At 44.9% G+C, this 16,309-nt stretch overlaps 1 protein-coding gene across 3 annotated transcripts in view; it reads right to left on the reverse strand.

Moving 5' to 3' along the window:
* Positions 1–8,947: 8,947 nt before the first annotated feature.
* Positions 8,948–16,309, reverse strand: part of BBOX1 (gamma-butyrobetaine hydroxylase 1) — an 85,821-nt gene continuing 78,459 nt past the window's right edge. Inside the window, exons 8-9 of one of the 3 annotated variants that reach the window (XM_090032826.1) lie at positions 15,837–16,003; positions 8,948–9,826 (exon numbers count right to left, since the gene is read on the reverse strand). In XM_090032826.1, coding sequence (XP_089888952.1) covers positions 9,666–9,826; positions 15,837–16,003 — 328 coding nt within the window. In that variant the 3' untranslated portion in view covers positions 8,948–9,665. Of the gene's footprint in view, positions 9,827–14,076; positions 15,369–15,836; positions 16,004–16,309 lie in introns of those variants that run through there. The other 2 variants (XM_090032828.1, XM_090032825.1) reach the window with 2 other exon arrangements.

Genomic DNA, 16,309 nt, shown 5'->3' on the forward strand with positions numbered 1-16,309 from the left:
TGAAAGCAGACATGGTGAGGTTGTTGGCAAGAATCTGGTATGTCTTTCATATCATATGGTTCACCTTACACATCTGATGCAGATGAAATTAGCTAGGAATTCTTTTGGCCTTCCTTTGACTATCGTGCTTTCTAGATGAGCACATTTCATCTTGTACAATGCCATGGTGAATATGAATAGACAGATGGCAGCAGCTGGTCTTGTCTGTTGCTGAAAGTGTTTTTAGTTACAGATAGGCTCATCCAGGACCACTGGATACAGACCTCTGATAATTTAGAGGCTTGAATTTCAGTGATGCAATCCTAACACAGCTCTGCTGAATTGGTTCTGGATTGTCTCTAAAAGCTGACCCAAGCTTATTGTCTAGGTCTGGTTCAGGTAAGACTGAAATCTCATGATCGTGGTAGCTTTCAGTGGAGATTCCACAAAATGCTGGTCTTACCACTTTCTCACCATTTTTGGTCAAATTCTCATCAGAACAACTTAATACCTAGCTCTGATTTAAACAGTAGGCAGGGCAGGGTGGCACTTCTAACCAAAAGGTATCAAACTCACTTTGGGTCCCAGGCTGGATCTAGATATGGGCTCCTCATAGACCATATCCAGCTTGGGGCATAGGGCAGTTACTACAGCGGCAGCAGCCGTTGCGAACAAGGGCTGTGTTGTACAGCTCTTGCTCAAGCCCTGCCACTGGGGCTCCAGGGCTGTGGATTCTGTGGTGGGCCCTGTCCACCATCACCCATGCCCACCAACACCATAGTCCATTAGTAACCCATAACTCATTCAGAGGGGCATGAAATTTCATGTGCTACAGCCTACTTTGTCAGATACTTTGAACAGATTTGTGGGGAGCAGAGGTACTAAAAAGAAAGGATGAAAGCAATTTAAGTACAAAAGGTAGGGAAAGGGGGAAGAAAAGAAGGGGGAGGGGGCACTGTTGGGACAAGTGAAGGTGGGTTGAAAAGATCAAAACTGCTTATCAAAGCTAGCTAAGCAAATGGGATAAGAATCCAGAGTCTCTGATAAAACAATGGTTAGCACAGTCCAGTCCATGGATGATTTCTTGTCCTGTCATTCCATATTCAGTCAGTTTTTAAAGTTTTGTCATTTAAGAACAGCTGCTCTGAGGTTAGTGATGTCCAACTCTGTTTTCTTTGCAAAACTTGACCCCTGACAGAAGCTTCTTAGCCCACGTCTAGTCCTCTGCCCTTTATATCCAAAAGACGGTGTTGTGCTTGTTTATTGGTAATTTGCACATGGCTTCATTTGATATATTTATGTAGCTGAAACTCTAGGTTCAGTGCATTAGTTCCAGTGAGGCATAAAATCACTTTCAATGTGAAGCAACAGAAGCATGCTCTGGTTCTACATATACACCGCTCTGATTACTTTCCAGAGAGTACAACAGAAATGTGTTCCTGTAGCATGGGATGCTAAAGTCAGGACAGAAAGAGCCAGACTCTGAACACAATGGAGGTACTCCAAATTTATGCTGTTGTGACCCACAACAGACTTTACCTACAATTTATCAAGGAAAATACTTTGGCCACTACTAATGGGAAACTGCAACTGATGCTTACAGGTTGTAAAACAATTATTAAACAACTGATTTAGCCTCAGCCCTTCTGTCACATGGAATCAACTTCACCATAAAGAAATGGTAAATTGGGGCTTTCCACCACACCTGCTCTGAGCAGCAGAGCAGATCCAGCACCTTGCAGCCCTGCTTTGTGAGTGACTGGAGGGCAAGCAGATGGTAGGCCTCTATTCTTTGCTTCTTCTGGGAGGGCAATTTACTTGAAACCGATAAGCTTTCCTAAAGTTAAACTGGTCCATCCTGCACTAGCGAGAAGCATCAAGCAGAAGCTGGGTGTCAGCTACCCATAAAGATCTGCCATTGACATTTAGCTGTCCCTGGAAGGTCGCAGGGGCTGTTAACTCCCTAGACGTGGAGCAATCTGGCAGCATTCTGAGGTGTGTTAGCTGCCAAATTAAGGTAGGATTTGAAGTGCTTCAAAAGTACATTGATCCATACCCTATGTTGGAACCAGGCTTGGAATCCATAAGAGGAGGGCAAAGGTTACATATACACCAGTGGGGATGAGTAAATGTATGAATCCTGCTGAAGACAATGTCTTCCCTTCATTTGCTCATTCATCAGTGGGCGCATCTACATGAGCCTCTTTACTGCGCAACACAGCAGTTTACTACACAGTAAGCATGTGCATCTATATGTGCACACGCCATGCAGTAAACGGCTCTACTCATGAGTAAATTTGCTACACGCCTGCCATTGGGACATCTGCATAGAGGCCCAGAGAGCCATCATGGGAGCCATGCTGGTGTCCTTGCCAATGCCACATGCTGTCTTCCGAAGTCCTTACTGGTAACTAGTTGAGACCGTGGACCTCATGGAGCAGTGGGGCGAGGCTGAGGTGCTTAGGCAGTTTGTGCGTGGTGGGCACTCTAATGTGCATTTTTACGAGGGCCCGGGAGCATGGGCATGCCCAGTTGGTGCGCCAGTGCCGCATAAAAGTCTAGGCCATTTCAGGGCTGCAGGAAGCGGGAGCAGTTTGCTTCTGCTTACTTGCACATGTAGATATATGCCTGGGGGTACTTATTGTAGAGTAGTTTACTCATGTGTAAACTGCTCCTGGATCAAAAGCATGTATAGATGTACCCAGTGTGTTAAATTGCTAGAATAATTTGATTTCCTTTTGTGCAAGACCTAAGAGCAAGATGATCAGTCCTTACTTTAGGTTTCCAATTCTTTATGCAGACTAGAGGAGTTTACATACCTGTTTATGTTATAGCTGTTGAAATGTACCCTGATTTGAGGCCTGAACATTTTTCAGAGGAGTAATCCCCCAAGGCACGTAATATATGCCAATTTATCTTTCCCACAGTACAGTGAGATTTACGAAAAAGGCAGCCACTTAGCGGGTTATTAGTCAGATTAATTTGGTTGAATCAATCTAATCCTTAGTGCATATTTTTGAAACTGCAAAACAACTACTCCAGCTAATTACAACGGGCACTTTCAGGTACAAACTGAGACAGCCAGGGTGCTGGAAGTTAGAACTAAGGCACATTATGCACCTGTTAGAACAGTGGTTCTCAACTGTTTTAGTCTCAAGGCACCCCTTGGAAAATATCTACTCTTAATTTGCACTCAGTGTTTTTTTAATTATCACAAAACTATAATAGAGCAAATCTTTTGTCATGAAAAACCTCAGAAAAACCAGAATTGGTCAGAATATTTTTAACGCTGTGGATCCCTATTTGAAAATTTCTGGGTTTATCTTGGGAAGCATGTTTGTGCACCTAACAGTGTTAATGTGTGGTACCCCGTGGCACCCTGGGTTGAGTCACTGGGCGTGTCTACATGAGATGCTATGTTGCCATAGAAACTAGTTGCAGTGATGTAGCTCATTGCTACGGCAATGTAGCATCTGTGGCCACAAACCATGATGCTGCTGCTACTGAGCAGTAGCAACAAGCTCATTGCTACTGTGGAGTAGGGTCAGAAATGGCTTATGCAGCACTGGGACTGCACAGTACCGGTGTTGTTGCGCAGTCATTTAGTACTTGCTTTAGCTGCTGTGCTAAAGCAATACTAAATGATTGTACAGTTACAACTGGGCAGTTGGGTGCATGCGTAGACATGCTGTTATAAAAATAAGAATAGGAGAAATCCATAGGCAAGTGTTGGGTCATTAAGTTATGCTACTTACACATCTGATGTATTTATCTTTTGGAAGTACAACCTGCCTGATGACCACTATTTCGGTGATACCATATTTACTCGAATCTAAGATGAGGCTTTTATCCCCAATCAACATGGGGGAAAAAAGGCCCCTCAACTTAGATTGCGGCGGGCAAAATACAGCCCATGGGCCGCATCCAGCCCACCAAGTGATTGTATCCAGCCTGCCAGCAGGCAGCCACAGGTCTTGGGATCCGACTCATGAGAAACCATTGGTTCTGGCTGTTGGGTTTTGCATCCCAGCCACATCTGCAGCTTATGCCAGCTCCTGCCCTATGCACTGGAAGCAGTGCAAGGCTGGCATGGCTGGCAGCTTCTAGGTGGGGATCTGGGTTTCTCCTGGGTCTGTAGCTGACACTGCTGCATCAGTGGAGTTACCTCGACACGCAGCAGAAACTTGCCAGTAGCACCCACAGCTGATCCTGGGCCTGGCACCTGCCCTGCACTGCTTCTAGTGCATCAGCTTGTATAAGCTGTGGGTAGGGATGGGATGCTGCAGATTGACGTATGCTGTAGCTGTAGGGCTGGTTTGGGCAGGGAGGGGAGAGAGAGAAGGGTGTATGCTGTAGCTGCAGGAAAGGGAGAAAGATGAGGGCTAGGGTTCTGCTCAAAGTTTAGATATTCACCCACCTCCTTTGGAAAACCCTGATCTGGTATATAGTTCCTCCAGTCACCTCTTAAGCAGACAGTATTTGAGTTGGTGACAATTACATATGCTTATCTGTGCCTGCTTTCTCAGTATCATTTCCACCTTGTGGCACTTACTGAGATTTCCTCAGAAATTATACTTGCAAATGCAATTCCTAGAATTTAAGCTTTTCAGACCTAATGCTGCACACAGAGGTTTCTTATCAACTCCTCGTTTTAGCATTTGACATTCCTTAGTATGCTAATTACTTCTTAAATTAGTATATAGTGCTCAGCATTAGACCATATCACTCTGTATTTATTGTTAGTTTAGCTACAATATGTGTACTCAGCATCATACAGTCTATATCCTTATTTTTGTAGAAATCGACTTCTAATAAGTTACATACAAATAATGGATTTGTTTCATGTAATATACAACTGACATTAGACAAGCAATAGCTTTTAAAAAAAGTTATTACAACTACTATTTCACAAATAGGGTATTATTTGTTGTTCACTTCTTTGCAGTGGATTTTGATTTTTTTTTTTATTGATCTATACCACCAGGCTTTTCCATTTCTGATATTCATTTACTTTGGCAATCAGTATGGCCTTTTCTTTTTCTAAAGTCATTCTGAGTTCCAAACTTGCTTTACAAAGGTGGCAAGGTTTGGTTTCAGGTGGGTGGGCTTTCTTATGTCATGGATCATGTGACAGGGCGGGACTTCTGGTTCGAAGACTGCAACCCTCCCCCACCCCAAGTACTTCCAGGGCAAGGGGAGGGACTGCCAGTGACAAAGGTCTGTGGTTAGGGGATGGGACTTCTGGTCCCAAGGTGGAAGCTGGGGGGTGTAATAGCCAGATGTGGGATAATTGCATCTCCACCTCCCTGATCAGGCATACCAGGTCTCATCCTCAGCTCTAACAGCTGAATGGTTTCAGCTATGAAGCAAGAAGTTGGAAGACATTCTTTTTTGTAGGTTTGTGGTGGTGTTGTAGCTGTGATAGTCACAGAAAATGTGAGAAGCCAAATTTGTTTCATAATATCTTTTATTGGACCAATTTTTTTTGTCATTCATTATTATTTGAATATTCCTAATAACCGTATACATTTCTGACCTCTTTTTTAAAAAACTGTGGCCCCACTGATTACAGGTGTCAGGTTTTTCCCCCCACCTTCCTCAGAAGCATTGGATGCTGCATGCAGCCAAGACAGGGGATTCCAACTGGGGTGTGCTTAGTGTGTTCCATCCCCACAAACCCTACATCCACCCCTGTTCCCACCCACAAACCCCCAACCCCCACAACCTCCCCCCCCCACCATGCAAATCTCACACCCCGTGAGCTGGGATGGGACAGGACCTGTTGGTGTGAGTTGAGCCTGCAGGGGCAAATGCCACACTGCAGCCCTGCTCCATGCTCAAACTGGTGCTGGGACATGCAGCCCCAGCCTTGGAGCTCCTGGTCCCAGGAACAACTTTGGGGGTGTGATGGGCTGGGGGGAGGGGTGGGGGTGGCAGCAGGGGCATGTGTGTGAGAGAGATGGGGTCAGGGATGGGGGAGAGCTTTGGGTAGGAGAGTCCACTAGAGCTGGGCTTAGAGCCCCCTTGTCCCCCTAGAGTAGCCTGTGCAGGGGGAGGCCAGCCAGAAGGGAAGGGGTTTGCCCAGTCCAGTCTCTGAGCCCCAGTCAAGGGCTTCCCAGGAAGGGTGTGAGGGTCGCTGGGGCCTGGGAACAGGTGCAGGGAGCAGAACAGCAAGGGCTGACACTGCTCAGGACCACAAAGCTTGTGAGACAGTTGCAGCTGGACTCATGTCCTGGTGCTAGGATGGAGCTGCTGCTGGGAGAGAGCTAGTGGGGGCAGGCAGGGGTTGTGGGTTAGGAGTGAGGGGCACTGGGGGGGCTATGAGTTGGGAATGAGGGGCAAGGGCAGGGGCAGGGCACTAGCATATCAGTGCTGTTCAGCACCCCACATCCTGGTGAGCAAAGGGGCAGGAGCACTCTGTGATAAAAAAAAACCCCAAAAGCAAACACCAAAGTGAATATTAGAATTCATTTCATAAAGATGATAGAGGCACTGGTAGGCTTCCAAATTGCTTTAAATTGTAAATATATCAATAAAACATTGCCCATCTGATCTCTCTATATAGTGGCATTTCATTTTAATTGAGGAAGAACATGGATTTTGGTTATTTTAATTAAGAGACTTTTATCGGAGAATTAGCAATTTTTAAACAGGTAAAACCAAGATCTCTGCTAGTGAGGAAAGTGGTGGGACCGGGGCAGAGGACCCTGCCCAGGACCAGAACTGGGAACCTAGCTGGAAGGCAAATGAGGTGGCTGAACTCCTGGCCATTTGGGGCCAGGAGGACACCCTTCAACAGTTCGAAGCAGGCCACCTCAAGGACCACATCTGGGCAATAGCTGCCCAGATGGCAGATTGGGGACACCAGAAGACATGACAGCAGTACCACTTGAAGGCCAACTGTACAGCCACAGCCTACTGGCAGCTGGTGCAGAGGTGTAGGTGGCTCTGCTGCAATGCCCATACCACAGCCAAAGAGGATGTGCAGTCCCTGTCTGGGTCTGGCAGGTGTGTAGCCAAGGGGCTGTCAGTCCAAGGGGGAAGATGCTGTCACAGGTGGCAGCAGTTCACAGCTAGGCAGCAGCCCCCACTGCCAGGCTGCTGTAGTGTGTGAAGGGTGCAGGGGTCACTTGTCCCCAGATACCAACTGAAGATACCTGCTTGCCTTCAGAAGTTCCTGAGGGCAAGTAGCCCTGAGCTGCTCACCAGGGCAGGTTTTTATACTGCTGGGGCAGCACGGGTGCTGGCCTCAGCCTCTAGCTCCCCCTGGCTGAAGAAACAGGAGGAGGTGGGCAGGGTCAGTTTGCCCCAAGTGGCACAATTTGCCTCACACCAAAGTGCATGTTCAGGCACGTGTGCTGAGGCACAAATCTCTGGCACAAATTTGTGCTGCTGCTATTTGAATTGCTGCAAGCGCACGTGCCTGCATGTGTGGATGTGCCCTACTTTTCTGTGATTAGGATCATTATTATGTACTCCATCCTATGTGAATTATTCTTCCTTTTAACCAGTGCTGAGTTAACTTCAGATCCTTGATTTGGGACCCAGGCTGTCTGTGCTCCTGATTGTGTGCCATTAGAAGCCATTGACTTCTTTAGACACAGGAGAGGACCACCATAGGCTCAGCTCTGCTTGCAAGGTTCATACACAGCAAGGCAAGAGGGTGTGGGAAGTTTATTTCTACACACAAAGAAGCTATCATCTTCTATTTCTGTGTTTAGGATGGTAAGAGAGGAGTTTAACTCTAGTTCTTGCCTCTCAAACATGAGACGGCACAGTCTTCTAGGCAGGTGGGGTGCAGTCAACAATATTTGTTAGATAAAAGTGTCTCTTAGGCTGCATTAAAGCACATGTTAATTACCTACATCAACCTAACTAAATCCTCCATTATGTTGGAGGCCTCCAGGAGCAGAAGACACATTACTCTATGCAACCCTCTCAAAGAATTAGCTGCCTCAGAATTGAGCCTTTTTTGGTAAATATAGATATAAGATGATTTTGTCTGAACAGAACACAGGCAATCTGTATAAGTTTCTCTACTGGGGAAAACTCCTTCAGCAAACATTATCTTTACTGGAGCATGTCTGTCAGGCATTTGCTACCATAGAAAAGTGTTATGAGGCTTTTGGCAACAATCCAACTTGCAAATAAGTTCCCATATAGCTTTAATAATTGATAAACACATGTATAAAATGGCTTTCTAAAAACATGCAGTATTAAAGCAGGAGATGTCTCTTGTTGTCTAAGTATTTGTATAAGAATGCAGTTGAAGGTAAATTATATTATATAAAAACTAACACCCAGTTAAAACAAATGTCGTGGGAGGCTTTGTTTGACAACCAACATAAAAACACCATGGACTTTCCTCAGTTTTTGAAGGAAAGCAATAAAGGAGGTACTGCAGGATCAGAAAGTCTTCCAAAGCCAGTTTTGTGACATATTGCAGAAGATCACATTGTGTTGCCTCAGAATGCAATGCTAAATGTTGAGAAAAATAACATTCATTCTTTAATGATCGGTAGAGATAGATGAGCCCAAATAACATCCCAGCCCAAATTCAAATCTTTTTTGAGCTTTTGGTACTAGGGCTTTCTTTTGGTGCATTATAGACAGCTGTGAAGTCTGGAGGCAGATCCAAAGCCTGAGAGGAGCTGATCTGTTGACCAAGAAGGTGCCACCTTCATATAGCTGCTTTTTTGCAGTAGAACTGCAAATTAATATTCTGGGTTCTAAAGTTTCAAGCTGTCATTTTGGCAAAGAAATTGAAAGGTTGTATGTAAAACAGTTATGTGTTTGAGGACGGCTGAATGGGTCAGCCAGTGCTGCTCATTAGAACTTTATAACCTTTCCTTTATGTACCACCCTGAGATTTGATTTCTGAGCAGGTAAGTGAGAGTAAATCAAGAACTACTAGTACTTACTCTAAAAAACCTGTTACAGCAGGTTGCAATTCTATTCACAGTGAAAGTAGAATAAAAATAATTTAATGTTGTGAGGCATAACATATTTCATTTCCAAAGGCCAAAAATGAAAGCACATTTTAATCTCACTATCATCTTTTAGGCTAGGGACAGAGTTACACTTAAACTGGTATAAGTGATTGGAAACGGATTTAAATCTGTAACATAACAGAAGTTCAGTGCACATAAGCTGCTTTCATAATGGCTGAAACTAGTTTAAGATAAATCTGGATGGATGTAGTATCAGACTTGATTTAGGTTACATCAGTTTATTGAACTCCTGTTCCGAATTCCCTCCAGATTCAAATTAACTCGCAGTCCCCCAGCATCCCAGGATGCTTTGCACCTCCCCCACAACCTCCCCCCATTCAGGGTGGGCAAGCTAGCCTTGGCTCAAGCTGTTTGCTCCAGCCGAGCAGGGAGGCATGCTCTAGTGCCCCTCAACTTTTGGCCTGGGCCACCGCAGGCACGAGGCTGCATTTCCAGAATCAAAAGTGAATGTCTGTTCACTTGTTTATTGGTTTAATCCACACATCTTAGATTAACTTGTGAAGTTTGAATTGATTCAGCCTCAGGCTTTTTGACTGTCTGTACTTAATGTTAAAGATAATGTTAGCAAGGATTTCAAATGTTACTCAAAGGAAATCAAATATATTGCTGTTTTTAAAGTAAAAAAAAAAAGTTAAGCCTGTGCTGGCTTAGCAAATTTTTAAACAAGCAGAAAAATTAGTTTTTGTTCAAGACAGTCTTCCTTAGGCAGCGTAGCCTTGACATTATGACATCCCAGTCAGCATAAGCACCTTCAAGATGTCGGGTTATTTCTTTCCCTGATTGGTAGCTCCCACGACCATGAAGTATACGCCAGTTGTCAAATGTTACTATGTCTCCTATGATAAAATTAGAAACCCCCAATATATTACATGATTTTATTAAGTAATTGAATTCAATTAATTTATACTTGAATTTGTTGCTTATTATAATATGGATTACTCTACAGAGAACAAAGGGTTAGGCTGTGCTGGTGCACTCTACTGGGAAAAAGAAACCAGACAAGGACTTTAACTCAGCTGTGCTTAAATGTACAAATATGTGCAGATATCATCTCCATCAAAGTTCATGGCTGCCGGTGTTGAATAAGAGTTTAACTGATTGCACAGATTGGTAAGAAAGGAACCCAGTGGGAAATCTTAGTCAAACAATTAGAAACTGTTTTAAGAAAAAGTAATGTTAACAGAAAATGGGACTGTATTCCTCTTTCCAGATAATGGAAACCTATCAATAAGTCAAGCCTACAAAAGTCTTAAGGGAAAGGCTACACTTGAATAAAATCATAAGAAAGTAAGGTTGGAAGGGACCTCACAGGGTCATCTACCTCAGCCCCTTGCTGAAGGGAGCATCATCCCTGACTAAACCATCCCAGCTAATTGTCTGTCTAATCTGCTCTTGAGCATTTTAAGGGATGGAGATTCCACAACTTCTGTAGGTATCCTGTTCTGAAGCTTGACCACCCTCATAGTCAAAAAGCTCCTCTTTATCACCACAAAGAACAAGGGATAAGTGGCAGATGACAATGTATGGGATTGAGCATAATCACTTGCTAAGCAGCTATTGAGTATTTGTTAGTCTCATCACTTGAGTGGCTCCATGAATTATTTACTAGATACTGTTCAACCCTGCCTGAGTATGGAATTACCATTTCTTCATCAGCATTTCTGTGATGTTCTTGCCATACTTCGCAAGGCACTCACATAAATTAATAACTTTATCTTTATAACACCCCCTATGAGTTGAGGAAGGATAATGTTTTATATTTAAGAAACAGAGGAACAGAGAGATTAAGGTTAAAATTGTCACGAATACTGACAATTTTTTGGTATGTAACTATAAAAGTTTATGCTTTGATTTTCAGGGATAGATAGTTTTTTTCAGAGCACACTATAACTTCAAAGCACAGCTCTCATTCAGTTTAGTTACAAAATTGGGCAGTCCTGCAATCTGGCCCCAGATATTTCACATCAGACACTCAGAATATGAGGAATACTCAATGGGTGCGTCTACATGAGACTCTTATTGCACGGTAGCCTAATAACACTGCACAGTAGTGTGCAGGCAGAAACTGTGCTAATATGCTACTGCCCAGTAGAATTAGGCTACTGTGCAGTAAGCATCAATAAAAACCTGTGTGCTGGTGCTACTGCACAGTAACTCTAGTTACTGCACATTTAGTTAGTACTTCATTAAGCAAGTACTAAATTGAATGCACAGTAACTACCTCACATTAATGAATGTGAAGATGTGCCCAGTTAGTACCTAATTATGGACATTTGGATTTACACAACTTGCCTGCCACCATACAACTTCTCTGTGGCAGATGCTGAGATGGTAATCTGATTCTCTCAGACAGCATTCAACTTCCTCAACCATAATTCCCTCTTTACTAATCTTACCACCCCCTGCCTCATTTCCTATATACCTTCCAGCTTCTACAACAAATTAAACTGGCAGCAGAGTCTTTCTTTTTGCAACCTTGGTTTATTCCCAGAGAACACTCCCCTTTGTGCACTGAAAGAAGCAGGAGATCTATAAGAAAATATTTATATAATCATTTACATTAAATGTTGCATCATAATGAATGACTCAAAGAGATACGGTTGTATGCCATTTCTCAACTTTTGAGTGATTCACTTGGAAACTTTACAGCTAGGGACAGAAGTTACACATAAACCAGTTTAAGTGATCAGCAGGGATTTTGGTTTTCTCTGATAACCGCCCCCGTCAATTTTTGAGTTAAAAAAGTAACCCAAAATCCATATTTTTCTGTGATTAAAATGAAACACCAGTAATACATACATACATATATACACATAGATATATACATATTTTATAATTATATATATATATATATATATATATATATAAGTGGTGTTTTATTTTGATCATGGAAAAATGTGGAGTTTGGGTTACTTTTCTAACCTGAAAATTGGGGATTTTTTTTTACCAGAGAAAACCAGGATCCCTGGTGATCAGAAACTGGTTAAAACCTGTGGCAGAACGAAGCTCAGTGTACATAAACCAGTTTCAAAATGGATGAAACTGGTTTAAGATAAACCTGGTTGAATGTATCAGACTTAACTGTTTTGTGTCAAAATGGTTTAAGATGTCTCTTCATTAATGCAAGAAGCATGGGGAACAAGCAGGAGGAGTTTGCTCTCCTGCTTGCAAGTAGTAAAATCGACCGGTTGGCCTAGTGGAGAAATGGTGGGATGAAACTTTTGACTGGGCAGTAGACATAGAGGGCTATAAGTTGTTTAGAAGAGATAGGAAGGGGAAAAAAGGTGTGTGGGGGGGTTGTGCTCTATGTTAGGGAACAGTATACCAGTTCTGCTTTCCAAATGGGACCAGAGGAAGGCTTAACTGAGACCCTGTGGGTCAAACTTCAAGGAGGGTGGGGGGAGAGGGATCTGGTGGTAGGGGTTTACTACAGGCCACCACGTCAGGAGGAAGAGCTGGATCTGGAATTCTCCAGGCAGCTGGGGGAGGCTGTGCATGCAAAAGATGTTGTGGTCATGGGGGATACGAATTACCCTGACATCAGCTGGGAGGAGCAGTTGACCAGGTCTAGCCACTCATGAAGTTTCCTGACGTGTATACAGGACCTACACCTCGTGCAGGAGGTACTTGTCCTCACTAGAGAAAATGCCATACTGGATCTGGTGTTAGCCTCTGGGGACAACCTGGTGGGGGAAGTGCTAGTACAAGATAGGCTAGGGGACAGTGATCATGAAATGATCCAGTTTGCTATTCAGAGAAAGGTGGGGAGGGTAACTAGCACAGCGCAAATGCCTGACTTTAGGAAAGCCAACTTTGATGTGCTCAGGGCAGTAGTCAGGGAGGCACTTGGAGCCCAGGGGGTAGCTAGTATGGGGGTCCAGGAAAGGTGGTCCTTCCTCAAGGAGGCTATCCTTGGGGCGCAGCAGGATGCAATTCCTCTGTACAGGAAGGCAGGAAAAGGGTCCAAGAAACCTTCATGGCTGAGTGCAGATATCCAGGCTGGGCTGAAGGCAAAGAAAAAAACGTACTGGTGGTGGAAGCAGGGGGCAGAGACAAAGGAGGAGTACACCTCCCTGACCCGAGCTTGTAGGGATTTGATAAGGAAGGCTAAAGCAGCACTGGAGCTTAGATTACCTTCTGGGATTAAGGATAACAAAAAGTCCTTCAAGTATATAGGTAGCAAGAAGAAGTCTCAGGGTAACATTGGACCCCTACGAGGCAGGGCAGGGCAGCTGGTGACAGATGCGTGAGAGAAGGCAGAACTCTTCAACAAGTTCTTTGCCTCCGTGTTCCTGTCTGCTGACAATGGGGTGCTCTCGGATGACAGCGTAGAGAGGCCCGGGAAGGATGCGAGTCCCCCGACTGTTAGTTTGGACCTAGTTAAGGGCTACCTGGAGGGCTTAGATGTGTCCAAGTCAGCGGGCCCGGATGACCTTCATCCGCAGGTGCTGAGGGAATTGGCTGGTGTCATTGCGGAGCCATTGGCACAGCTGTTCGAGAACTCCTGGTGCTCGGGCCAAGTCCCTGAGGACTGGAAAAGGGCCAATGTGGTCCCTATTTTCAAGAAGGGGAGGAAGGAAGGCCTGGCAACTACAGGCCAGTCAGCCTCACTTCTATACTGGGGAAGGTCTTTGAAAAAATTATCAAGGGCCACATTTGTGAGAGCCCTGCAGGGGAAGTGATATTGAGGGGTAACCAACATGGGTTCGTGCAAGGCCGATCCTGCCTGCCTAACCTGGTCTCTTTCTATGACCAGGTAACAAAGAGCTTAGATGGGAAGGAGGAAGTCAATGTCATCTTCTTGGACTTCCAGAAGGCCTTCGACACAGTGTCCCATCCAATTCTGGTGGGCAAGCTGAGGGACTGCAGCATTGATGAATGCACAGTCACGTGAGTGGCAAACTGGCTCCAGGGGCGAACTCAGAGGGTGGTGGTGCACGGGTCAATGTAGACCTGGGAGGGTGTAGGTAGTGGAGTCCCCCAGGGCTTCGTCCTTGCGCCGGTGCTGTTCAACATCTTCATTAGCAACCTGGACGAGGGTGTGGAGAGCACCCCGTTCAAGTTCGCAGATGACACCAAGCTGTGGGGTAAAGTGAATACACTGGCAGGCAGGGACCGCATACAGGCAGACCTGGATATGTTGGAGAAGTGGGCGGATCTGAACAGGATGCGGTTCAACAAGGACAAGTGCAGAGTGCTGCACCTGGGGAGAGGGAATCAGCATTATGGTTATAGGTTAGGGGCTGACCCTCTCACCAGTACACAGGCAGAGAGGGATCCTGGAGTCAGCATTGACTCCAGGATGAATATGAGTCACCAGTGTGACAAAGCAATAGGCAGAGCCAACTGCACCCTGTCATACATCAACAGGGGCATCACTAACAGGTCCAGAGAGGTCTTGCTCCCCTTCTATGTGGCGCTGGTCAGGCCACAGCTGGAGTACTGTGTCCAGTTCTGGGCACCACACTTCAAGAAGGACATGGAGAACCTGGAGAGGGTCCAGAGGAGGGCCACTCGTATGGTTGAGGGCCTCCATGGCCAGCCCTATGAGGAGAGGCTGAGGGGCCTGAATCTCTTCAGTCTTCGCAAGAGGAGAGTGAGGGGGGATCTTGTGGCTGCCTACAACCTTATCAGGGGCCACCAGCAGGGACTCAGGGAAAGTCTGTTCACCAAGGCCCCCCTTGGAGTCACCAGGAACAATGGCCACAAGCTGAGGGAGGATAGGTTTAGGTTAGATATTAGGAAGAACTACTTCACTGTAAGGGTGGCCAGAGCCTGGAATAGGTGCTCTCACCTTCCCTGGAAATCTTCAAGAGGAGACTGGACAGGCACCTGGCTGGGGTCTTATGACCCCTGTCACCCTCAGTGCTCCTTCCTGGCCATGGCAGGAGGTCGGACTAGCTGATCTGTCTAGGTCCATTCTGACTCATTGATTCTATGATTCTATGAAATGTCTGCCCCAGACCCCTTCCCAGTTCAAGCTAAGTTACAGTCCCCTAGCATCCCAGGATTTTGCAGCCCTGGGCTGGGCTGTTTGCTCCAGAGAGCAGAGCTGGCCCTGCCGAGGCTTCTGTTCCCTAGCTGGAGAGCTGGAGCAGTGAAAGCTGGCTGATAAGGGGGTGTGGAGGAGAGGCAAACCTGGCTGAGTATGTAGCCCAGTCTGCTGGGGGGAGGAAGAGGAACTGCCCCCTCCAGGCAAACCACATGGGGTCTAGGGCCAAGGGGGAGGGGTGGAACTCCCCCTTCCCCTGCTCAAACTTACTTCTGGCTGGGACTGTGGACTACAAATCCCAGAGGCACCTGGAAGCAGGAAGAGGAAGTGATGAGCAACAATGCAGAGTCCAGCTGCTCTGATTTGGGACTGCAAATTCCAGAGACCTTGGGGACAGCAGGAAGAGGAAGTGAACATATAGCCAGAGAGCCATGATCTAGCATCCCCCAGCTTCTAGCTTGAGCCACTGAAAGCATGTGGCTGCATTTCCTGAATCAAAGGTAAATGTCTGTTCACTTCTGTTTCAATTTAATCTGTGTAGTTTAGACTAATCTGCAAAGACTGAATCGGTTCAGCCTCAGGCTGTCTGTACATAGTCCACATATCTTTTAATTTAATATTTTGGATGTAATACAAATATAAGTTTGATTAGTTTATTTTCTGGTAGATGGACATCTGAAAAAGAAATTGAGTTATAGTAAATGATGATCAGAATACAGCAGAGAAAAGAAACAGTGATTCAAGGGAGTACTGAGATTCATTTTTGGTAGCAGCATATTAAAATATTTTGTCTTTAGGCTAAGGCATGAGATACATCTTTGCTTACTTTAAGTACAAGTAATTTGTTCACTGACCTGGTTTCATCTTATAGGTTACTTTATATTCTGCGCTGTTTAGTAGATTAACAAACTCCTTCAGAGCTGCATAAAATGGCTGCACCTTTTCAGCAGATATGTCAAACACAGTGTCTCGTGTTGCATTATTATAATTGATACGATCCATTTCACCTCTGTCATTTATTCTGTGTGAGACAGAGAGAGAGACACAGAACTTTTTACACCTTGCTTTTGTTTTGGTAATAACAGATTTCTTTTCCCCTTGAAACTGCTGACTGAAAATTGAAATTTTTTTAATGAAATGCAGTGCTAGGACAAAGTATTATTTATTACCACAGATAATAAACACATTATGGGGTGTAATAATTAATGCTAATCTGGAAAAGAGATAAATCTGAAGCACCTGTATTCTCATGTCCTTTTGAAAGTTTCACCTGTATTCAGTCTCTATATATTTCAAATGTTGTGATTCATAGATTTTACAGTTGGAA

The sequence above is a fragment of the Crocodylus siamensis genome, chromosome 2 (genome assembly GCF_052110815.1).
Source record: "Crocodylus siamensis isolate JL-2025a chromosome 2, ASM5211081v1, whole genome shotgun sequence".
NCBI classification, from domain to species: Eukaryota; Metazoa; Chordata; order Crocodylia; family Crocodylidae; genus Crocodylus; species Crocodylus siamensis.